Source organism: Hyla sarda, chromosome 10 (assembly GCF_029499605.1).
Source record: "Hyla sarda isolate aHylSar1 chromosome 10, aHylSar1.hap1, whole genome shotgun sequence".
Classification (NCBI taxonomy): Eukaryota; Metazoa; Chordata; class Amphibia; order Anura; family Hylidae; genus Hyla; species Hyla sarda.
In genome coordinates, this window is record NC_079198.1 from 55,160,939 (window position 1) to 55,186,354 (window position 25,416).

Below are 25,416 nucleotides of genomic sequence, written 5' to 3' on the forward strand. Positions count from 1 at the left end.
AGGGAAAAAAAACTGACCTACTACAGAGAGATTCTACGTAGTCAGCTGGCTGATGCCTATCGGCCACATGGTCCATCCACTCGCAGGTCTGACTCGGGGGGCCCTTTGCGCTCACCTTCCACTGCCATGGATGCTGGGGAGGGGAGGGGTGGGAGGAGCAGTACCAGCTCAATTAGCAGCAGCCTGAGTCTACAGTCGCTGATGAGTAGCTTTCTTCACCCGCATAGCGAAGCAACTCATCAGCAGCAGGTAGACATGGAGCAGGACCTGAACGAGCAGGTGGTGGCATACCTTGACATGGCCATGCCAACAACCATTGAAGATCCGCTGGACTTCTGGGCAGCCAAACTTGACTTATGGCCACAACTAGCAGAGTTTGCCCTGGAAAACTGTCCTGTCCGGCCAGTAGTGTGCCATCAGAGTGGGTGTTTAGTGCGGCCGGGGCCATAGTCACCCCAAGGCGAACTCGTCTGTCCACCAAAAATGTGGAGAGACTGATGTCCAGCCACCAATGCCAGATGCCTCAGAGTAGATTGACCAAGCTGCTACACCAACATTTCCCAATTATGGTTGGTTATGAATTAGGGTTATGGAACCCTCTTTGGTACTGCGATTGCCTGCTCCTTGCTCATCCTGTGTCTTTCAGGAACTACTTACCTAACTGATGCTTCTGGCCTTGGGCCTTTAATTTTGGGATGTTTAGCAGCAGCTAAATACATGCTTAATGCAAATTTCAACATTGACTTTTAAATGTAAGGGGTTGGTTATGAAACCCTCTTGGGTACTGCGAATGACTGCTCCTGACTCATTCTGTGTCTTTCAGGAAATAATTGCCCCCCTGATGCCTAAGGCCTTGGGCCTTAAATTTTTGGAAGTTTAGCAGTAGCTAATACATGCTTAATGCTAATTTCAACAATGATCTTTAAATTCTCAGCGCTCTACTAGGGCCTTCTCCTACCCCGCCGGGGCCGATCTGAGAACCTCACTAAACCATAAAATCGGTAGTAGAGACATGCGGTGTGTACAAAGGGCAGGGACTTAATGAACCCGAGCTTATGACCGGCGCTTAGTTGTGATTCTTCTTTCCTGGCAAATAATTGCAATCCCTGATCCCTATCGCGAAAGGGGTTCAGCGGGTTACCTGCAGCCCCGTACATCTGAGGGCATAACACACCTGTTATTGCTCGATCTCGCGAGTGATCGTGCAATGTAAGGAGTTATTAAAGCCTCTTGGGTACTGCTGATGCCTACTCCTGACTGCTGCTGTGTCTTTCAGGAAGTACTTGATTTCCTGATGCTTCTGGGCTTGGGCCTTTAATTTTAGGATTTTTGAAATGCATACATACATGCTTAATTAAAATTTCAACATTTATGGTGCAATGTATGGGGTTAATAAACACTCTTGGGTACTGTTTTTTTTTTACATTTTCTGATAATTATCACAGTATTAAACTTGAATTTTCCACAATAGCAACCATTACACCATTGAACGACTGTTGCGTGTGATTTTTTAAGCAAAAACTTCAAAGAAAATACGCAGAGGGATGAACTCTGCTTCTTTATTTCATAAAAAATTCTTTTAAAGAAGAATGTCTTTTGGTGGTCCACCGTCCTGCATTATAGAGGCTTCTGGACTCTTGGATATGCGCTTGTTCTTAAACAAAGGTACAAAAACCAACAATGGCAGGTCAGGGCTATGGAGACGTTGCGCCTACATCTTACGGCCACATGAGCCCTGTGGGTGCTTGTGAGATTATGTCCTTTGTACCCACACGGCTGGGTCCGGGACACAAATTTTGATTTAAATTTCAAATAAAAAAAATCACACATTTCAATGGTCTCCTCATGCTGCAGCCAACTCCAGGCTGCGTCATTCTGGTAATATATAGAGAGCACTCGCTGTCCTAAATTTTGGTTAAAATTTTTCCTCAAAAATGTTTGTCTTTTTTTATTAGGGATTGTGAAGCTTTGGTGCGTACTCATGCATTAGCCAACTCCAGCCTATGTCATTCAAGCAATATATGGTTTACTGATGGCGCTGCTGGGCCTGGGTCTTGGAATTTCAAATTTTTTCATAGGTAGCACCCTCTATCCATAAGTCTTCTTCATAAATTTCTACAATTGTTGTGTTGTTTTTTTGAGGGATTGTGAAGCCCTAGTGTGTACTCATGCATCAGCCAACTCCAGGGTGTGTCATTCATGCATCATATAGGTAGCACCCGCTGTCCTAAATATTCTTAAAATTATTTTGAAAATGGTTGTTTTTTCTTTGGGATTCTGAAGCCCTGGTGTGTACTCAATGATGCTTCCTGCTACACTCTGTCAGCCCGTTGGTCCTGCGACAGTGTGCTACTCCGCCTCCACATCCTCCTCTGTGTCTTAAGCCTCCACTGCCCAGACAAGTCTCAGTGGCCCTTCCATGTGAGCATTTCACGGCGGTGTCACACTGTTCTGCACATGGTTTGCCTTGGCGAGAAGTCTTGGAAACAATGGCCGGTCAGGGCGATGGAGACGTTTCGCCTAAATCTCACGGCCACATGAGCCCTGTGGGGGCTTGTTGGATTTGGTCCTTCGTACCCACATGCTGGGGTCCGGGACAAGCAAAGGTTGTTTTAAATTTCAAATAAAAAAATGATGGCGCTGCTGGGCCTGGGTCTGTTAATTTCAAATTTTCTCATGGGTAGCACACGCTATCCAAAATCTTTTTCAAAAATGTCTAAAATTGTGGTGTTTTTGGGGGGGGGGGGGGGATTGTGAAGCCCTGTTGTGAACTCGTGCATCAGCCAACTCCAGGCTGTGTCATTCAGGCAATATATGGGTTACTGATGCCGCTGTGGGGCCTGGGTCTGTTAATTTCAAATTTTCTCATAGGTAGCACCCGCTATCCAAAATCTTTTTCAAAAATTTCGAAAATTGTGGTGTTTTTTGGGAGGGATTGGGAAGCCCTGGTGTGTACTCATGCATCAGCCAACTCCAGGCTGTGTCATTCAGGCAATATATGGGTTACTGATGCCGCTGTGGGGTCTAGGTCTGGTAATTTCAAATTTTATCATAGGTAGCACCCGCTATCCAAAATCTTCGGTTTACATTTCTTAATTAATCTTTTAATCTTAGGGATTGTGAAGGCCTAGTGCCTACTCATGCTACTGGCAACTCCGGGCTTTGCCATTCATCCACTATATGGTCTCCTCATGCTGCCAACACCTCCATGCTGTGTCATTCAGCCACTGTATGGTGTCCTCATGCTTCAGCTTCATCCAAACTGTGTCATTCAGCCACTATATGGTGTCTTCATGCTGCCAACACCTCCACACTGTGCCATTCAGCCACTATATGGTGTCCTCATGCTGCCAACACCTCCATGTTGTGTCATTCAGCCACTATATGGTGTTCTCATGCTTCAGCCTCATCCAAGCTGTGTCATTCAGCCACTATATGGAGTCCTCATGCTGACAACATGTCCATGCTGTGTCATTAATCCACTATATGGTCTCCTCATGCTGACAACACCTCCATGCTGTGTCATTCTGCCACTATATGGTGTTCTCATGCTTCAGCTTCATCCAAGCTGTGTCATTCAGCCACTATATGGTGTCCTCATGCTGCCAACACCTCCACACTGTGCCATTCAGCCAAAATATGGTGTCCTCATGCTGCTAACACTTCCATGCTGTGTCATTCAGCCACTATATGGTGTCCTCATGCTTCAGCCTCATCCAAGCTGTGTCATTCAGCCACTATATGGTGTCCTCATGCTGACAACATGTCTATGCTGTGTCATTCAGCCACTATATGGTGTCCCCATGCTGCCAACATGTCCATGCTGTGTCATTAAGCCACTATATGGTCTCCTCATGCTGACAACACCTCCATGCTGGGTCATTCTGCCACTATATGGTGTTCTCATGCTTCAGCTTTATCCAAGCTGTGTCATTCTGTGTCATTCAGCCACTATATGGTTTCCTCATGCTGCCAACACCTCCACACTGTGCCATTCAGCCACTATATGGTGTCCTCATGCTGCCAACACCTCCATTTTGTGTCATTGATCCACTATATGGTGTCCTCATGCTTCAGCCTCATCCAAGCTGTGTCATTCAGCCACTATATGGTGTCCTCATGCTGACAACATGTCCATGCTGTGTCATTCAGCCACTATATGGTGTCCTCATGCTGCCAACATGTCCATGCTGTGTCATTAAGCCACTATATGGTCTCCTCATGCTGACAACACCTCCATGCTGTGTCATTCTGCCACTATATGGTGTCCTCATGCTTCAGCTTCATCCAAGCTGTGTCATTCAGCCACTATATGGTGTCCTCATGCTGCCAACACCTCCACACTGTGCCATTCAGCCACTATACGGTGTCCTCATGCTGCCAACACCTCCATTCTGTGTCATTCAGCAACTATATGGTGTCCTCATGCTTCAGCCTCATCCAAGCTGTGTCATTCAGCCACTATATGGTGTCCTCTTGCTGCCAACACCTCCACACTGTGCTATTCAGCCACTATATGGTATCCTTATGCTGACAACACCTCCATTTTGTGTCATTGAGCCACTTTATAGTGTCTTCATGCTTCAGCCTCATCCAAGCTGTGTCATTCAGCCACTATATGGTGTCCTCATGCTGCCAACACCTCCACACTGTGCCATTCAGCCACTATATGGTGTCCTCATGCTGCCAACACCTCCATTCTGTGTCATTCAGCCACTATATGGTGTCCTCATGCTTCAGCCTCATCCAAGCTGTGTCATTCAGCCACTATATGGTGTCCTCATGCTGCCAACACCTCCACACTGTGCCACTCAGCAACTATTTGGTGTCCTCATGCTGCCAACACCTCCATTCTGTGTCATTGAGCCATTATATGGTGTCCTCATGCTTCAGCCTCATCCAAGCTGTGTCATTCAGCCACTATATGGTGTCCTCATGCTGCCAACACCTCAATGCTGTGCCATTCAGCCACTAAATGGTCTCCTCATGCTGCCAACACCTCCATGCTGTCTTTCAGTCACTATATGGTCTCCTGACACTGATGCCACCACCAGGCTCTGTCATTGTGCTGCTGTGCGGCAGTGATTCTAAAAGTGATGCCGGTAATCTGCATGTTATTCTGAATAACAGTATTATTTCACTAACCCAGCACACTCCATATGCGTTTTAGAACACAGCAAAGTGTTCTATACCCCTATAGAGGCTGTATGTAGGCTAGAAATAGCCTTTTTTAATATAGATACGCCTCAAAAAAATTCTGATCAAAACAAACTTTTCTGGAAAATTCGGCGAATCAGCCAAATCGAATTTTTGAAAAGTTCGCTCATCTCTAGTCAAAACCACAGAAAAAAAGACAATAGACAGAAAAGTTTTGCCAAATCAAATATGTCATTTAGTTTCTATTGCCACAAGAATACACCAAATTATCAGCATCAAAGTCCACCCTTGAAAGAAAGATCTTAAATATTTAAACTTAAACCTTAGCATCTGACTGCACACTTAAACTTTCACTCCATTTGTAATCAAGGGCAGGTCATATTGGTGTAAGTTACTGGGTAAAATATTAGGTGGCATTGTTGACAGCTACCATGGATGTCAACAGGATTCACTGTTGATCTAATGTGAAAGGCAGCACGAGCCTTAATTTTCTGTTAGGCTATGTTCACACAGCAATGCCCGCTCAGAAAATCTTTGTGCAGACATTGCCCCTGAAGGCAGAGTGCTCCTACAGACCAGGCCCGGACTGGCCTTCCGGGATACCGGGATCTATCCCGGTGGGCCGCTGGGCCTGGGGCCGGATTAACGTAGGGGCTCCGGGCCCCTACATGAAAATAGGACTAGTGGGATGCACAGGCGGCCGCATAGGCCGCCTGCAGGCCCGGCTCTATAACTAGGCGGACCAAGCGCCAGGGGCGGCCAGGTCCGCAGTCCGGGGGGGGATGAAAATTTGCTGCCCGCTCCGGTCTGTGTCCACCCGCTCTGTCTGCCCCCCTGTCCAGCCTAGGGAGCGCAGGGGAGTCACGTGCGACGTCACGTGCGGCGTCATTCCCCCCTGCGTCTTCATTCCCCCCTGCGCCGTGAAGCTGGGAGCCCAAACTGCTGCTGAGCGCGGGACGGATCTGCGTGTGAATAAGGTAAGACTGAGGAGAGGGGGGGAGGTGTTGTATATGTATTATTGATATTGGGGGGGAGGCTGGGGGTGACGAACAAGGAGGAAGGGGTGTATAATTATGATTGATGGGGGGGAGACTGGGGGGTTAGGACCAAGGATGAGGGGGTTGGGGGGTTAGTAGCAAGGATGGGGGGGGTGTATATTTATGATTGATGGGGGGGAGGCTGGGGGGGTTAGGACCAAGAATGAGGGGGGGTGTATATTCATGATTGATGGGGGGGGAGGCTGGGGTGTTAGGACCAAGGATGAGGGGGGGTGTATATTTATGATTGATGGGGGGGAGATTGGGGGGTTTAGGACCAAGGATGAGGGGGGGGTGTATATTTATGATTGATGGGGGGGGCTGGGGGGTTAGGACCAAGGATGAGGAGGGGGGTGTATATTTATGATTGAAGGGGGGAGGCCAAGGGGTTAGGACCAAGGATGAGGGGGGGTGTATATTTATGATTGAAGGGGGGGAGGCCGAGGGGTTAGGACCAAGGATGAGGGGAGGGGTATATATTTATGATTGAAGGGGGGGAGGCTGGGGGTTGTTGATGAGGATAACAAGGATGGGGGGGTTTGGGGAGGTATGAGGCTGAGGAAACCAAGGATAAGGGGGAGGTGTATATGCATGATTGATAGATGCGGGGTCCAAAGAATATGGGATAAGTTATAGATTGTGGGGGGGGTCCAAGCGCTGGGACCCCCGCGATCTCCAGTACGGGCCTTGGCAGTCAGCTGGAAAAGAGGTATGCCGACCCCGCAAGAAGTGCCGGCCGACACACCCCTCCATATACTCCAAAGAGATACATGGAGGGAGCGTGCCGACCATGGCTTCTGGCATACTGACTGGGCCCCCGTGCAGGAGATCGTGGGGGATCTCAATGCTTGGACCCCCCGCAATCTATAACTTATCCCCTATCCAAAGACTAATGGCAGTATTATGTTTAGGGCACAGTGCATGGCAGTATTATATTCAGGGCACAGTGTATGGCAGTATTATATTCAGGGCGCAGTGTATGGCAGTATTATATTCAGGGCGCAGTGTATGGCAGTATTATATTCAGGGTGCAGTGTATGGCAGTATTATATTCAGGGCGCAGTGTATGGCAATATTATATTCAGGGCGCAGTGTATGACAGTATTATATTCAGGGTGCAGTGTATGGCAGTATTATATTCAGGGTTCAGTGTGTGGCAGTATTATATTCAGGGCGCAGTGTATGGCAGTATCATATTCAGGGCACAGTGTATGGCAGTATTATATTCAGGGCGCAGTGTATGGCAGTATTATATTCAGGGCGCAGTGTATGGCAGTATTATATTCAGGGCACAGTGTATGGCAGTATTATATTAAGGGCGCAGTGTATGGCAGTATTATATTCAGGGCTCAGTGTATGCCAGTATTATATTCAGGGCGCAGTGTATGGCAGTATTATATTAAGGGTGCAGTGTATGGCAGTAATATATTCGGGGCGCAGTGTATGGCAGTATTATATTCAGGGCGCAGTGTATGCCAGTATTATATTCAGGGCGCAGTGTATGCCAGTATTATATTCAGGGCGCAGTGTATGGCAGTATTATATTCAGGGCTCAGTGTATGGCAATATTATATTTGGGGCGCAGTGTATGGCAGTATTATATTCAGGGCTCAGTGTATGGCAGTATTATATTTGGGGTGCAGTGTATGGCAGTATTATATTCAGGGCTCAGTGTATGGCAGTATTATATTTGGGGTGCAGTGTATGGCAGTATTATATTCAGGGCTCAGTGTATGGCTGTATTATATTCAGTGGGTACAGTGTGTGGCAGTATTATATTCAGTGGGTACAGTGTGTGGCAATATTACATTCAGTGGGTGCAGTTTGTGGCAGTATTTTATTTAGGGCACAGTATCTGGCAGTATTATAATGATTATTGTCGTTATACAGAGGATCTGCTGACATAGTGAGGAGCCAATTAAGTTTGGGCCTCAGACTCTGCAGAGAAGATGAAGCTGGAAGAAGACCTGGCATCTGGACCAGAGGAAAAGGAACGACAACAGAGAAGACATCACTCAGGTCAGTGATATCATTGTGTATTCTCCTGACTGTCCCATCACTGCTGTCATTTGTAAGTTCTGCAGTGATGATGGGGACACTGTACTCCAATCTGTGGCCTTCAGCTGTTACAAAACTGCATACCATAATGCCTGAGGCTCCAGACATGATGGGAGTTGTAGCTTTGCAACAGCTGGAGAGCAACTTGAAGCGAGGTGATTGGTGGAGGTCCCAGCATTCAGACCCAACCAAAAAAAAATAGGGGACTGCTTATTCTTAAATGTCAGAGTGTATTTTTGGTCCCAGTCCAAACCCCCTTAAAAAAATTCGCAAATTTAAGCCTGGTCAGACCTGGCTTACAAAATGTGCTGTAGCATTTTAAAAAAAGGTGCACAAAAAGTTGCAAACTGCTACTTTTTGTACAACTTTTTGTGAAGCTCCGCTCCCCGGCCATTTGCCCGCATCTACCTCCCACTGGCTAGCTGGTAGAACTACAACTCCTAGCATTTCCTCACTGTAAGAGCATGCTGGGAGTTTAGTCTTCCAACAGCTAGCTGGCAGGTGGGAGATGTGGGGGGGGGTGTCTTTGTTTTTGTACTTGAGGATTGGGGGGGGGGCTGTCCTCAGTGTACAGAACCCCGCTTGTCCTCAGTGTACAGAGCCCTGCTTGTCCTCAGTGTACAGAGCCCTGCTTGTCCTCAGTCTACAGAGCCCTGCTTGTCCTCAGTGACTGCACCTAATGTGGGGAACTATACTGCACCTAATGTGGGGGGAACTATACTGCACCTGCTTGTCTTCAGGTACAGACCCCTTCTTGTCCTCAGTGTACAGAGCCCTGCTTGTCTTCAGTGTACAGATCCCTGCTTGTCCTCAGGTACAGATCCCTGCTTGTCTTCAGTGTACAGATCCCTGCTTGTCCTCAGGTACAGAGTCCCGCTTGTCCTCAGTGTACAGAGCCCCGCTTGTCCTCAGTGTACAGAACCCCGCTTGTCCTCAGTGTACAGAGCCCTGCTTGTCCTCAGTGTACAGAGCCCTGCTTGTCCTCAGTCTACAGAGCACTGCTTGTCCTCAGTGACTGCACCTAATGTGGAGAACTATACTGCACCTAATGTGGGGGGAACTATACTGCACCTGCTTGTCTTCAGGTACAGAGCCCTGCTTGTCCTCAGTGTACAGAGCCCTGCTTGTCTTCAGTGTACAGAGCCCTGCTTGTCCTCAGTGACTGCACCTAATGTGGGGAACTATACTGCACCTAATGTGGGGGGAACTATACTGCACCTAATGTGGGGGGAACTATACTGCACCTAATGTGGGGGAAACTAATATTTTTTTAAATGCATGATTTTACCTTTTATGAACAAGAAAATGACGACGTGCTGGTATAATGACGCAACACTATGGGGCTGGTATGTAATTTTTTCCAGGGCTGGTTTTCACACCCAGTCCAGCCCTGCTACAGACTACATTACAATTTCCCTGTCATATACAAATATACATAAATATTTTCAAAATATAATATTTACATCAAGGGAGAATGAGGTGTGTGAGCTGAGCAGTGCCACATGAAGAGGAGCAGGCTAGGAATGAATACAGCAGCTTTTATGGACTTTCTGTGTGGGGAGTCTGCTGTGCTATGCATGTTTTACAGCAGCTATGGGTAGGGAACTGGCATGAGTTCTATCGGAGGGTAGTGGTCAAGGTGGAAGAGCTGAGGTAATGCGCAATCTGGGAATTGGAGGACAGAGCAACTTCTCAATCAGAATAGTGAGAGGACATGGAAGTGGAAAGAATTAAATGTTTGAGGATGGTTTCATACAAGCATTTTTAGAAATTATGCTATCTGGGCCTATGGGTATTCTGATTATGTTGGACTACAGAAAGCTCTAAGCACATCATTTGCAATTAAGTTATTTTTTAGCTATACTTGGAAGAGGACAAACACAAAAGCAATAAGTGGGAGCTGTCCTCATGTCATCATGTCCTTATGTGGGGAATGCCTTCCTAATTCCAAATAAATAAATAAAAAAAAGTCCTCTGGATCAATACTGACCTAAAATCAATAACTTGCCTATTGTTATTTTAAATTCACCTAAATAGTTACTCATTATTGCTTTCATAGCCAAATTAACATTAACGCCATGCGACCTGTACGATCTACGAAGCAAGAGCTTCATAGAACATGCATTCCAGTTGCAATCAGTTAATCGCACTGATTACTGCCATTAATCCTTTAGATGCCGTGATCAATACTCCAACCAAAGCATTTAGGGGGCTTTGTGAGACTCATCGAACCACCCACAACTCTGCTGTGAACTATGTGTTTGGTCTGCCTTCTGGCAGGCTATACAAGAGCCCATGCATAGCACTGAACAGTAATAACAACCAGAAGATTGTAAAAAGAAAAAAGTAATACAATGTTTTTTAAATTGTAAAAAAAAAAATTACCCCTTTTTCCTATTTTACAAAAAATAAAAAAAATAAACATATTTGGTATCGGTGCATGCGGGAATGCCCAAAATATTAAAGTAAAATGTTAATGATCCCTTATGGTGAACTACAGAAATGTAAAATAATAGCAAATATAAAAATTGCTAGATTTTTGGTAACATCACATCCCATAAAAGTGCTTCCCCCTACCAATAAACTACCGATCACGTGTCAAAAATTAACCCTAATACAGTTGCATGTATAAAAAAGTAGCAGAAGGTGTTGCGGGAGTCTCTGGCGGGGGTTGTCCCGAAGGTCCGACTTTCGGGAGCGGCGCTGCACCGGGAGGTGGAAGAAATGGACGTAGGCAGTGGAATTGTGGAAACCGTTTTTATTTGCCGAAGTGCGGGTGGTACAAAGGCAAACAGGTTCTCACAATGATATTGGTAGGCTGGACAGCGCATTTTGAGAGGGGATTCCTCTCTTCGTCAGGTCCGCTATCACAGGAGTTATGAAATGTATTTATACAGTAGTGGAGTTGGACACATTTTCTAATTTTGGCAGGTTTGTGAGGTCACTGGGGGCTGGTGGTGGCAGTAAGGTAGTGCGTGAGACAAATCTCATAGGGGATTGAAAGCATGGGGAATTGGGGAGGTGAAAAGGTGATGAAATAAATGTTCTTGTTTAAGAGTTTTAATTATCTTAATAATTTCTGATTATTATTTTTATAATTTTTTGGTGTTTGCTATTATGCTTTTTTTATTTTTTCAGTTTATAGTTTTTTTAGGTTTTTATTATTATTTTGTGTTTTTTTTACGTGTTATTTTTTTGTATTGTTTTTTTTTACCTATTTATAGATTTTTTTTTATTTTTGTATGTTATTGTTATATTTATTATATTTATGGTTTTCTATTTTTATAAATTTTTATTATTGGTTTTTATACTTTTTGTTATACTTTTTAGGGTATTTTGCCATAGGGGGTGTGGGCTGGTTGGGGGGGTATAAGGTGGGGATGTGGTGTGACTTGTAGTGGGTAATGCTTGGTGGGTAGACTGGTGGTTAACTTGTAGCGGGTCCGGCTTATGTGGGTAGACCAGTGGGTAAGCGCTGCTGGTGGTTACATGATAAGTTCAGTTGCATTGTTTAGGCCTTGGGGTTGGAGTGTCCCCAGGCGGTAGATCCAGTACATCTTACGCTTCTTTAGGTTGTAAATCAGTCATTTCTGTGTGCTGGGATGTGATCACTGGGACAGATGGTCATGGGGTTGGTCATGTCCGGATATTTTTCGTGGCAATGTTTTGAAAGGCTGTGGTGGAGAAATTTTCATTTTTTGTTGTTCCTGTGTTGATTCAGTCGGAGGTGAAGTTGTTGATTGGTCCTTCCCACGTATTGCAGACCGCAGATGCAGGTGATTAGATAGATGACCAGGCTGGATTTGCAGATTAAGGAAAATTTTATGTTGAAGGTTTCCTTGGTGGATTTATTGAGAAAGTTTTTTTTTTGTTTTGGCTAATGGTGGTACAGCATAGGCATCTTTTTGTTCCGCATTTGAATGCTCCATTTGGTTTTGTGTTTGGGGTGGTTTCATGGTTTGTGTGACGTCTAAGTTTGCTTGGGGCTAGAATGTTTTTCAGGGTTGGTGTTCCTCTGTGGGTGATTCTTGGTTTTTTGGGGAGGGCTTGTTTGAGTATTGGTTCGGATTGGAGTGTCAGAGTTTTTGGGTTTGTTTGTTGGAGGATTTAGACAGTCGTCTTGTGTCATTGATTTTGTTTTGTTGAAGGCCTCATTGAGAATGCTTTTTCAATTTTCCCTAAACTGCAAATCCAGCTTCGTCATCTATCTAATCACCTGCATCTGTGATCTTCAATACGTGGGAAGGACCATCCAACAACTACACCTCCGACTGAATCAACACAGGAACAACATTAAGTGAACACTTCTCCTCCACAGCCTATCAAAACATTGCCACAAAAAACATCTGGACATAACCAACCCCATCACCATCTGTCCCATTGACCACATCCCAGCACTCAGAAATGACTGATTTACAACCTTAAAAAAGCATGAGATGTATTGGATCTACCGCCTGGGAAAACTCCTAAACAATGCAACTGAACTTATCATGTTACCACCAGCACCGCCTACCCACCGGTCTACCCACATAAGACGGACCCGCTACAAGTTAACTACCAGTCTACCCACCAAGCATTACCCACTACAAGTCACACCACATCCCCACCATACCCCCCCCGCAGCCCACACCCCCTATTGCAAAATATCCTAAAATGTATAACAAAAGTATAAAAACCAACAATAAAAATCTATAAAAATAAAACACCATAAATATAATAAATATAACAATAAAATAAAAAATTTATAAATAGATTAAAAACCAATACAAAAAAAAAAAATAGCACGCAAAAAAACACAAAATAATAATAAAACCTAAAAAAACTCTAAAATGAAAAAATAAAAAAGTATAATAGCAAACACCAAAAAATGATAAAAATAATAACCAGAAATGATTAAGATCATAAACACAAAAAACTCTTAACCCCTTAAGGACGCAGCCCTTTTTCACCTTAAGGACTGAGCCCTTTTTCGCAATTTTGACCACCGTCGCTTTACAAATTAATAACGCGAAAACGCTTTTACCGAATATTCTGATTCTGAGACAGTTTTTTTGTGACATATTCTACTTTATTTTGATGGTAAATTTTCGGCGTTACTTGCATCCTTTTTTGGTGAAAAATCCCAAAATTTCATGAAAATTTCGAAAATTTAGCATTTTTCTAACTTTGAAGCTCTCTACTTGTAAGGAAAATGGATATTCCCAATAAATTTTATTTTTATTCCCAAATACAGTATGTCCACTTTATGTTGGCATCATAAAATGGACATATTTTTGCTGTTTGAAAAAATTAGAGGGCTTCAAAGTAGAGCAGCAATTTTCAAAAATTTCATGAAAATTGCTAAATCTGAAGGGACAGATGTTACAGAATTACAACTCCCAGCATGCCTGGGCAGTCCAGGCATGCTGAGAGTTGTAGTTTGGCAACATCTGGAGGGCTACCGTTTGGGCACCACTGTAACAGTGGTCTCCAAACTGTGACCCTCCAGATGTTGCAAAACTACAACTCCCAGCATGCCTTTGGCTGTCTGGGCATGCTGGGAGTTGCAGTTTGGCCTTCCTAGTGGTTGCCACAGTAATGATCACTTTACTTTCACTTTCATTCCACCCCCGCCCCCACCGTAGTTTCCCTACCTGAGCCAGGATCCAGCAGTCTCCAGCAATGATCGGGGGTCCCAGGCATCTTCTCCTCCAGGAACCGGCCTCCATGTTCTCCCCATGTTCCCCTCGACATCCAGGGGTGGGCAGAACGGGGGGTTGCCGTGACAACCCACTGTCCTGCTCTGCCATTGGTCAGAATCAGTTCTGACTAATGGCCTATTGATTTCAATGGGCAAAATTCTTTAAAGGGGTTCTCCGGTGCTTAGACATCTTATCCCCTATCCAAAGGATAGGGGATAAGATGCCTGATCGCAGGAGTCCCGCCGCTGGGGACCGCCGGGATCTTGCACGCTATCACGCCCCCTCCCGTAGGCTTGCATTGAGGGGCGGAGTGTGATGTCACACGGGGGCGGAGGCGTGACGTCACACGCCGCTGGCCTTTTGGTCGTCGGTAATCAGACCCGGAGCGAACATGCTCCGGGGACTGATTATAAATGGGGTGCCGCGTGTAAGATCCCTTGGGTCCCCAGCGGCTAGATTCCCGCGATCAGGCATCTTATCTCCTATCCTTTGGATAGGGGATAAGATGTCTGAGCACCGGAGAACCCCTTTAATGTTATAGATACACACAACACAGCCTCAGTAAACCCTCCCATAGAGGTCACGGAGGCTGACTTCACACACCAGCCCCCAGTGACCTCAGAAGCCCGCCAACATTTGAAAATTTGTCCAACCCCACTACTGTATAAATACATTTCATAACCCCTGTGATATCGGACCTGACAAAGAGAGGATTCCCCTCTCGAAATGCGTTGTCCAGCCTACCAATATCATTGTGAGAACCTGTTTGCCTTTGTACCACTCGCACTTTGGCAAATAAAAACGGTTTCCACAATTCCACTGCCTACATCCATTTCTTCCACCTCCTGATGCAGCGCTGCTCCAGAAAGTCGGCCCTTTGGGACAACCCCCGCCAGGGACTCACGCACCACCTCCTGCTATGTTCTCGACTGCTGCCTGTGGTACTGACGACCGGCTGCTTCTGAACCGTGCCGCAACTTGTCAAAATGCTCAACAGTGTGCCTGCCGACTAGCACAACCCCGCAAGGTAAGCGGCATTTCTCATTTTCCTCTGTCTACATTTTAAAACCTACTATCAGAGCGCCATTTCTCTTGTCTTTTCTCATCCCCCTACTACATGTATAAAAAAGTATGAAAGTTTTGTTAAAAAAGTTAGACTTTCTAAAAAGCATTACAGTAATAGAAAAGCATGTAATCATGGGTATTGTTTTGACACACAGAATAAGCATAACATGTTGGTTTTCCCGTAAAGTGCACTGCGTAAAAACAAAATCTCCTAAAAGTAGCAAAATTCTGTTTTCTTTTTAATTTCCCACCACAAACAATATTTTTTGGTTTCGCTGTACATTTTATGATAAAATGAAAGGCCCATTCCAAAGTACATTTGGTTGCACAAAAAAAAAACAAGCCTTCATATAGCTTTGTGGGTGGAAAAATAAAAGAGTCATGGCCCTTAAAAGGCAAGGAGGAAAAAACAAAAACATAAACATTTTAATTGGCTGTGCCCTTAAAAGGGTACTCCGGTGCTAAGACATCTTATCCTCTATGCAAAGGATAGGGGATAAGATGCCTGATCGCGGGGGTCCCGCCACTGGGGGCCGGTGCATTGTGATGTCACGGGGATAAGATGTCTTAGCACCGGAGTACCCCTTTAAGGGAAAAATTGGCTCTGTCCAAGGGGTTGAGATCAAATACTTTTTCAAGATGTACAACATAGACCTTGTCATTGTTTTCTTTGAATGGTTCATTCCTGAGTAAAAAAATAAAAATAGTTGAACCAACAATCTGAAGAAGCTTTATATTTTGCTAAATATATGTCCGTAAGCTGCTATTGTACACCGTGCTTTGACATTTTTATTTTTAAAAATGCCAGAAAAACATTGGTTTTAAGTGTTACAAAGTAAGGAATGCCATTGAAAAGCTAGGTACTAGAAAACTAGGTAGATTTTGTGCATTTTTGGCTGTCTAGTTTAAATTCTGTCTAATAATTAGTTGGCTTACCTTACACAAAAAACATTTGTGGCAGAATGTTGTGTCAAATTCAAGTAATGCCCCTTTCCCCATTTAGCCATGCCTCCTATTGACCCTTGGTAAAGGTTAAAAAGTGATTTAAAAAGCTTTTTGGTTGGAACAGCATGACTATTCTGGTGCATTTAAAATAGTAACTCTACCCTAATATGTACAACATAATTCATTTATTTCTTCAAAGTAAAAGCTTAATATTTTAGAGAAAATCACAAAATAGATCTATAAGTGGACAAGAAGAGAAGGTGAACAGTAGATGGGGACAGTAAAGAATGATATCACACAAAACTCCTGACTATGTTGTTTGTTACTTTATAGTTTGTATAACCATTGATACATACAATAAGCCTGTAGAAGAGCTGTATGCACAAAACAATATTTCTTATCATATCCCCACAGACTTTCACTTGGTGAAATGGGGCTATATTCTGCAAAAAGGCCTAAGCCCACTGCAAGTTAATAAATGAGTTACCTGATTTGGGATATGTGACATTGAAAACATCATCATCACGTGTTTCAAATTCTTTCCATGCGTAGTTTAAGCTTTCCACTGTGTGTACACCTTCAGGTACTCTTATATCCTCATACTGCATGTATTTTCTGGTGGATCCAATCATGATAAAACCTTGTGGGGAAAAAAGGATATGGTTAACATCAGAATGTAATAGATATGTAAAATAAAAGATGTTTTCAAGAGAAGGTGCCACCATACTCGGAGAAGGAAGCAGACAGCTCCGTACATTGTGTAGTGGCCATTCTGGGTTACTGCAGCTCAGTAACAGGTTTTGTTTTTTAATTTTACATAACAATAAAGACAAATCAAAAAAAAGAAAAACAGAGGTAGAGAATGAATAACAGACGTCGAGTTTAGATGTTGAGATAGTCCACAAATAGGTTCAGTCCATTCATGTTGTTGCCAATTCGTGGAATGGTGGATATGTTGGATACATGTTGGAATGGGTAGGTGCAGTCCAAAATTATCTCTATTAAACAGTCAAGCATATATGTTGATCCTTTATGTTGGATCATAAACATCTTAAAATTCTTTGTTCTTGTTAATTCAATTCAGTGACTGCTGTTTATAAGTAAATATCACCTTCCCCTATTCCCCGCTGCCACTGTTCTGACAATGCCTGGTCTTGCTGCTTAACATGGTCCCACTGAGGAGGAGGAGCACTGGATAACATCTGAACACCAATGGCAGAGGATCTGTAAAGGGTACAGTTTTGTTCTTTTTTACGGTAACTAGCAATGTGTGCAGCTCACAACCAGAGATCTAAGGTCTAAGTGGTTAAATGCCGATCCCCACTAGCAAGAAAGGAGAGTACGTAACAAAGATTGCCTCCAGGTAAGTCCTGGATGGATAATATATTATCCATACAGCACCAACGGCAAAATTTGGAAAGCCCAATTATTTACTGAAAATATCCAGGACTTACCTGCAGTCAAAGTTTGCCATAGCTGCTGACATCACCCGCTACAAGTGAGACCGTGCACTTTTCCACCTGCCGGAGTCCTAGCCAGGACTGTGATCATCCTGCTCCTGCCAGAGCCCTGACCTGACAAACTCCTTGCTCCTGCCAGAGCTGCAGTGTGACATCTCTACTAGTGTGACAACTTCTGCCAGCGTGATACCACTGCTGGAGTCCGTCCAAGTCAGTACAGTGTAACATCAGCTGTCTCCGCAAGCAAACCTCCCAGTGTCCAGCTATTCACACTACATCCATCAGGTAAGTCAGAGCACATGACCACACTGGTGAGTGTATCAGTACAATTACAACACAGCAACAGCGTGTCCACATGGGTGCTTTGTATAAATAAGAATGATAAAATCTATTTGAGAATATTTAAAGTTACGGACATTTGTCATTACTACGAATGGACTTTCTTTGATTTTAATGCCGATGCTATTTAACAACCATTTTAGATTAATTTATTATACCATCTACCACTAGGGCCCAGTGGTAGAAATCAATATTGGTAGAAACTATTATTGGTGCTTTCACTGTTATTTTTTACATATGTTTTATTAATACACTTTTTATCATTTTAAATTTAATTATAAATAAATATATATATAAATATATAAATAGTGTAAACAATTTCTGCATTTTTTCAAACAAGTCTGTCTTCATTAATTTCATTGAGTACCATCAAACTTTTAATACATTTTTTATCAATTTTATTTGGAGTAAAATGTTATAAAAAAAGCAGCAATTTTGGAATTTTTTTTTTACGTTCATGCCGTTCACCAGACGGGATAATTAACATTATATTTTAATAGTTTGGATATTTACGCAAGCGGCTATAACAAATATGTTTATTAAAAAAAATTACACTTTTTGGGGGTAAAATGGGGAAAACGACAATTTAAATTTTTATTGGGGGAGGGGATTTTTCTAATTTTTTAACTTTTGTGTTTTACTTTTTTTACTTTTATTTTTACACTTTAATAGTCCCCACAGGGGACTATTTATAGCAATCATTTGATTGCTATTACTGTTCAGTCCTATGCATAGGGCATAGCGACTGATCAGTGCTATCGATCACAGATGACCCGTGGAAGGCAGCGGAGGCAAGTGATGGGACCTCCATCTGCCGTTCTGGAGGATCGGATCACCGTGGCAGAGCTGGGCGATCACATCCATTTCCAATCATCCATTTTACTGACTGCAGTGCTGCAGATGCCGTGATCTATTTTGATCACGGCCTCTAAGGGTTTATGGCAGACATCCGCACGATCGCAGATGCCCGCCATTACCGGCGAGTCTCTGGCTGCTATCAGCAGCCGGGACCTGCCACGCATGACCCGAGCATTGCTCCAATGCTTGCGGTTATATATAGGACATAAATATACTTCCTGATGCATTATGTACCACCGCACAAGGTAGTACATTTACGTCCTGTGTCGTTAAGGGGCTAAGATCTCTCCACAGTTATTCAATGGGATTTAAATCTGGTATCATTGCTGGCCACTTCAGAACTCTCCAGCGCTTTGTTGTCATCCATTTCTGGGTGTTTTTGACATATGTTTAGGGTCATTGTCCTGCTGGAAGACCCAAGATCTCGGACACAATCCCAGCTTTCTGACACTGGGCTGTACAGTGCGAACCAAAATCCGTTGGTAATCCTCAGATTTCATGATGCCTTGCACACATTCAAGGCACCCAGTGCCAGAGGCAGCAAAACAACCCCAAAACATCATTGAACCTCCACCATATTTCACTGTAGGTACTGTGTTCTTTTCTTTGTAGGCCTCATTCCATTTTCGGTAAACAGAATGATGTGCTTTACCAAAAAGCTCTATCTTGGTCTCATCTGACCACAAGATGTTTCCCCAGAAGGATTTTGGCTTACTCAAGTTCATTTTGGCAAAATGTAATCTTGCTTTTTTATGTCTTTATGTCAGCAGTGGGTTCCTCCTGGGTCTCCTGCCATAGTGCTTCATTTCATTTAAATGTTGAAGGATAGTTTTCGCTGACACTGATGCTCCCTGAGCCTGCAGGACAGCTTGAATATCTTTGGAACTTGTTTGGGGCTGCTTATCCACCATCCGGACTATCCTGTGTTTACACCTTTCATAAATTTTTTTCTTCCATCCACACCCAGGGAGATTAGCTACAGTGCCATGAGTTGCAAACTTCTTGATATTGTTGCACACTGTGGACAAAGGCAAATCTAGATCTCGGAGATGGACTTGTAACCTTGAGATTGTTGATATTTTTCCACAATTTGGGTTCTCAAGTCCTCAGACAGTACTCTATTCCTTCTTCTGTTGTCCATGCTTAGTATGCGCACACACACAGACATACAATGCAAAGACTAAGTAAACTTATCTCCTTTTTATCTGCTTTCAGGTGTGATTTTTATATTGCCCACACCGGCTACTTGTCCCAGGTGAGTTTAAATAGCATCACATGCTTTAAACAACCAAATAATTTTGTCCAGACCATTTGTGGAGTTTGGTGGGACTTTATGTCCAATATGCTTTTTTTCCTCCCTTTTTTTGGTTTAGTTCCAATACACACAAAGGGAATATACACGTGTATAGCAAAACATGTGTTACTGCAATCCTTTTCTGTGAGAAGTACTTCATTTTCTCGAAAAATTTCAGGGGGGCCAACATTTACGACCATGAGTGTATATACAGGGTGGGCCATTTATATGGATACATCTTAATAAAATGGGAATAGTTGGTGATATTAACTTCCTGTTTGTGGCACATTAGTATATTCACACACTGATAGCAACACTGCAGGAGAATTGCTAGCACAGGCTTCCAGTATCTGTAGTTTCAGGTGCTGCACATCTCGTATCTTCAAAGCATAGACAATTGCCTTCAGATGACCCCATAGATAAAAGTCTAAGGGAGTCAGATCGGGAGACCTTGGGGGCCATTAAACTGGCCCACGATAACCAATCCAATTTCCATGAAACTGTTCATCTAGGAATGCTCGGACCTGACACCCATAATGTGGTGGTGCACCATCTTGCTGGAAAAACTCAGGGAACCTGCCAGCTTAAGTGCATAAAGAGGGAAACACATCATCATGTAGCAATTTCGCATATCCAGTGGCCTTGAGGTTTCCATTGATGAAGAATGGCCCCACTATCTTTGTAACCCATATACCACACCATACCATCAATTTTTGTGTTCCAACAGTCTTGGAGGGATCTATCCAATGTGGGTTAGTGTCAGACCAATAGCGGTGGTTTTGTTTGTTAACTTCACCATTCACATAAAAGTTTGCCTCATCACTGAACAAAATCTTCTGCGTAAACTTTGGGTCCAATTTTTGTTTTGCCCATTCTCCAGCACCTGAAACTACAGATACTGGAAGCCTGTGCTAGCATTTCTCCTGCGGTGTTGCTATCAGTGTGTGAAGAGTGGGAGAAGAGGGTTGCATTGACAATCCAACACAATGGGCAGCACATTGAACACATTTTATAAGTGGTCAGAAACTTGTAAATAACTCATGAAAGAATAAAGTTATGTTAAAACCAAGCACATCATTGTTTTTCTTGTGAAATTCCCAATGAGTTTGATGTGTCACATGACCCTCTTCCTATTGAAAAAACAAAAGTTGGATTCAAAATGGCCGACTTCAAAATGGCCGCCATGTTCACCACCCATCTTGAAAAGTTTCCCCCTCACATATACTAATGTGCCACAAACAGGAAGTTAATATCACCAACCATTCCCATTTTATTAAGGTGTATCCATATAAATGGACCACACCTTATAGATGCAGGTGGCTTTCTCGCATCTAGATAGGACTATCGCATCGGGTGTCAGGAGTGACACCTGCTGTGATCTGTCCTCAACTGCAGGTACTATTGCTCCCAACATGGAGCATACTCAGCTCCATGCTGGGAGCTGTAGTATCTGCATTAATAGACAGATCGCAGTGGGTGTCACTTCTGACACCTGATGCAATTATCTTGTATAATGTATAGATGCGGGCAGCTGGTTGCTCTTCTCTGGTCCCACTCTAGTATGAGTATATGCCATATTTATACCTATTATTCATATTTCCCATGGAGAGCTGTGATTGGCTGAAACCATCTGGCCAATCAAAGCTCTCTGCAGGAAATATGAATAAATGATGTGAATTCTATTCACATCACTGGCTGGCCAGAGTATAGTGCAGTGTTGCGAGCGCAGGAGAAAGCTGCTCCATCTTTGACACAGAAAGGACAATCGCATTGTTACGCCGAGCGCTCTGGGTCCCCGCTCCTTCCCGGAGCGCTCACAGCGTTCTCCCATTCGCAGCGCCCCGGTCAGACCTGCTGACCGGATGCGCTGCGATAATGTTCCCAGCCAGGATGCGATTCACGATGCGGGACGCGCCCGCTCGCGATGCGCATCCCGACCCGCTTACCAGACTCGTTCCCCGTCTGTGCTGTCCCGGCGCGTGCGGCCCCGCTCCCTAGGGCGCGCGCGCGCCGGGTCTTTGCGATTTAAAGGGCCAGTGCGCCACTGATTGGTGCATGGGTTTTAATCAGTACCTTCACCTGTGCACTTCCCTATTTATACCTCACTTCCCCTGAACTCCCTTGCCAGATCTTGTTGCCATTGTGCCAGTGAAAGCATTTCCTTGTGTGTTCCTAGCCTGTGTTCCAGACCTCCTGCCGTTGCCCCTGACTACGATCCTTGCTGCCTGCCCTGACCTTCTGCTACGTCCGACCTTGCTTTTGTCTACTCCCTTGTACTGCGCTTATCTCAGCAGTCAGAGAGGTTGAGCCGTTGCCGGTGAATACGACCTGGTTGCTACCGCCGCTGCAAGACCATCTCGCTTTGCGGTGGGCTCTGGTGAAAACCAGTAGCAACTTAGAACCGGTCCACCGACACGGTCCACGCCAATCCCTCTCTGGCACAGAGGATCCACCTCCAGCTAGCCGAATCGTGACAGTAGATCCGGCCATGGATCCCGCTGAGGTCCCGCTGCCAGTTGTCGCTGACCTCACCACGGTGGTCGCCCAGCAGTCGCAACAGATAGCGCAACAAGGCCACCAGCTGTCTCAACTGACCGTGGTGCTACAGCAGCTTCTACCACAGCTTCAGCAACCATCTTCTCCGCCAACTCCTGCACCTCCTCCGCAGCGAGTGGCCGCATCCAGCCTCCGTTTATCATTGCCGGACAAATTTGATGGGGACTCTAAATTTTGCCGTAGTTTTCTTTCGCAATGTTCCCTGCATTTGGAGATGATGTCAGACCAATTTCCAACTGAAAGGTCAAAGGTGGCTTTCATAGTCAGCCTTCTGTCTGGGAAAGCCCTGTCATGGGCCACACCGCTCTGGGACCGCAATGATTCTGTCACTGCCTCTGTACACTCTTTCTTCACTGAGATTCGAAGTGTCTTTGAGGAACCTGCCCGAGCCTCTTCTGCCGAGACTGGCCTGCTGAACCTGGTCCAGGGTAATTCTTCTGTTGGCGAGTACGCCATCCAATTCCGTACTCTCGCCTCCGAATTGTCCTGGAATAACGAGGCCCTCTGCGCGACCTTTAAAAAAGGCCTATCCAGTAACATCAAAGATGTGCTGGCCGCACGAGAAATCCCTGCTAACCTGCATGAACTTATTCATCTTGCCACCCGCATTGACATGCGTTTTTCCGAAAGGCGTCAGGAGCTCCGCCAGGATATGGACTTTGTTCGCACAAGTCGGTTTCTCTCCCCGGCTCCTCTCTCCTCTGGTCCACTGCAATCCGTTCCTGTGCCTTCCACCGTGGAGGCTATGCAAGTTGACCGGTCTCGCTTGACACCTCAAGAGAGGACACGACGCCGCATGGAGAACCTTTGCCTGTACTGTGCTAGTACCGAACATTTCTTGAAGGATTGTCCTATCCGACCTCCACGTCAGGAAAAACGCACTCCGACTCCGCACAAAGTTGAGACAGCTCTTGATGTGAACTCTGCTTTTCCACGTCTTACTGTGCTTGTGCGGATTTCGTCTTCTTCCTTCTCCTTCTCAGCTGTGGCCTTCTTGGATTCCGGATCTGCAGGAAATGTTATTTTGGCCTCTTTCATCAACAGGTTCAATATCCCTGTGACCAGTCTCGCCAGACCCCTCTACATCGCCTCTGTTAATAATGAAAGATTGGACTGTACTGTGCGTTACCGCACGGAACCCCTCTTAATGTGCATTGGACCCCATCACGAAAAGATTGAATTTCTGGTCCTCTCTAACTGCACTTCGGAAATTCTTCTTGGACTACCGTGGCTTCAACGCCATTCCCCAACCCTTGATTGGACCACCGTGGAGATCAAGAAATGGGGTACTACTTGCCACAAGAACTGTCTTAAGCCCGCTCCCTGTACTGTCAGTCAAGACCCTGTGGCTCCTCCGATACCTGGTCTCCCCAAGGCCTATCTGGACTATGCTGATGTTTTTTGCAAAAAACAAGCAGAGACTTTGCCTCCTCACAGGCCTTATGACTGTCCTATTGACCTCCTCCCTGGTACTACTCCACCCCGGGGCAGAATCTTTCCTCTGTCTGCTCTGGAAACACAAGCCATGTCAGAGTACATCCAAGAGAATTTAAAAAAGGGGTTTATCCGCAAGTCTTCCTCCCCTGCCGGAGCTGGATTTTTCTTCGTTCCCAAAAAAGACGGCTCCTTACGTCCTTGCATTGATTACCGCAGACTTAATAAAATCACTGTAAAAAAAACGCTATTCCCTACCTCTTATCTCGGAACTCTTTGACCGCCTACGAGGCGCCCACATCTTTACCAAGCTGGACTTAAGAGGTGCATATAATCTCATCCGCATCAGGGAGAGGGACGAGTGGAAGACCGCGTTTAACACCAGAGATGGACACTTTGAATATCTGGTTATGCCCTTTGGGCTTTGCAATGCCCCTGCCGTCTTCCAAGACTTTGTAAATAAAATTTTTCGTGATCTTCTACCATGGGCCGAATTCTCGTACAATTGCAGAGTCTCTGAGTCTCCTGCTAAATCCCCATTTTTTGTGGTGTACGGCCGTCATTCTCTTCCCCCCCTTCCCACTCCCATGCCTTCTGGTTTGATGAGGTGTTGATGAGGTGACTCTGGACTTCTCCACCATCTGGAAAGAGACTCAAAATTCTCTCCTACAGGCCTCATCCCGGATGAAGAAACATGCCGATAGAAAAAGAAGAATTCCCCCCATTTTTTCTCCCGGAGACAAAGTATGGCTCTCCGCCAACTATGTCCGCTTTCGTGTCCCCAGTTATAAACTGGGACCACGTTATCTTGGTCCTTTCAAAATCAAGTGCCAAATCAACCCTGTCTCTTACAAACTCCTTCTTCCTCCTTCTCTCCGTATTCCCAATGCTTTCCATGTCTCTCTCCTTAAACCACTCATCCTTAACCACTTCTCTCCCAAGGTTGTTGCTCCCACTCCTGTTTCCGGGTCCTCTGACATCTTTTCGGTGAAAGAAATTCTGGCATCCAAGACGGTCAGAGGTAAAAAAAAAAATTCTTGTTGATTGGGAGAATTGCGGCCCAGAGTAGAGGTCATGGGAACCCGAGGACAACATCCTTGACAAGAACCTTATCCTCAAATTCTCAGGTACCAAAAAGAGGGGGAGACCCAAGGGTTACGCCGTTACGCCGAGCGCTCCGAGTCCCCGCTCCTCCCCGGAGCGCTCACAGCGTTCTCCCATTCGTAGCGCCCCGGTCAGACCTGCTGACCGGGTGCGCTGCGATAATGTTCCCAGCCGGAATGCGATTCGCGATGTGGGACGCGCCCGCTCGCGATGCGCATCCCGACCCGCTTACCAGACTCATTCCCCGTCTGTGCTGTCCCGGCACACGCGGCCCCGCTCCCTAGGGCGCGCGCGCGCCGGGTCTTTACGATTTAAAGGGCCGGTGCGCCACTGATTGGCGCATGGGTTTTAATCAGTACCTTCACCTGTGCACTTCCCTATTTATACCTCACTTCCCCTGCACTTCCTTGCCAGATGTTGTTACCATT

General features: G+C 45.0%; 1 protein-coding gene across 4 annotated transcripts in view; it reads right to left on the reverse strand.

Moving 5' to 3' along the window:
- The window catches only part of LOC130293503 (3-beta-hydroxysteroid sulfotransferase-like), a 110,882-nt gene that overhangs the window by 35,961 nt on the left and 49,505 nt on the right, over nt 1-25,416 (reverse strand). For all 4 annotated transcript variants that reach the window (XM_056542282.1, XM_056542286.1, XM_056542285.1 and 1 more), the window contains one exon: nt 16,431-16,583. In XM_056542282.1, coding sequence (XP_056398257.1) covers nt 16,431-16,583 — 153 coding nt within the window. The remainder of the gene's footprint in view (nt 1-16,430; nt 16,584-25,416) is intronic.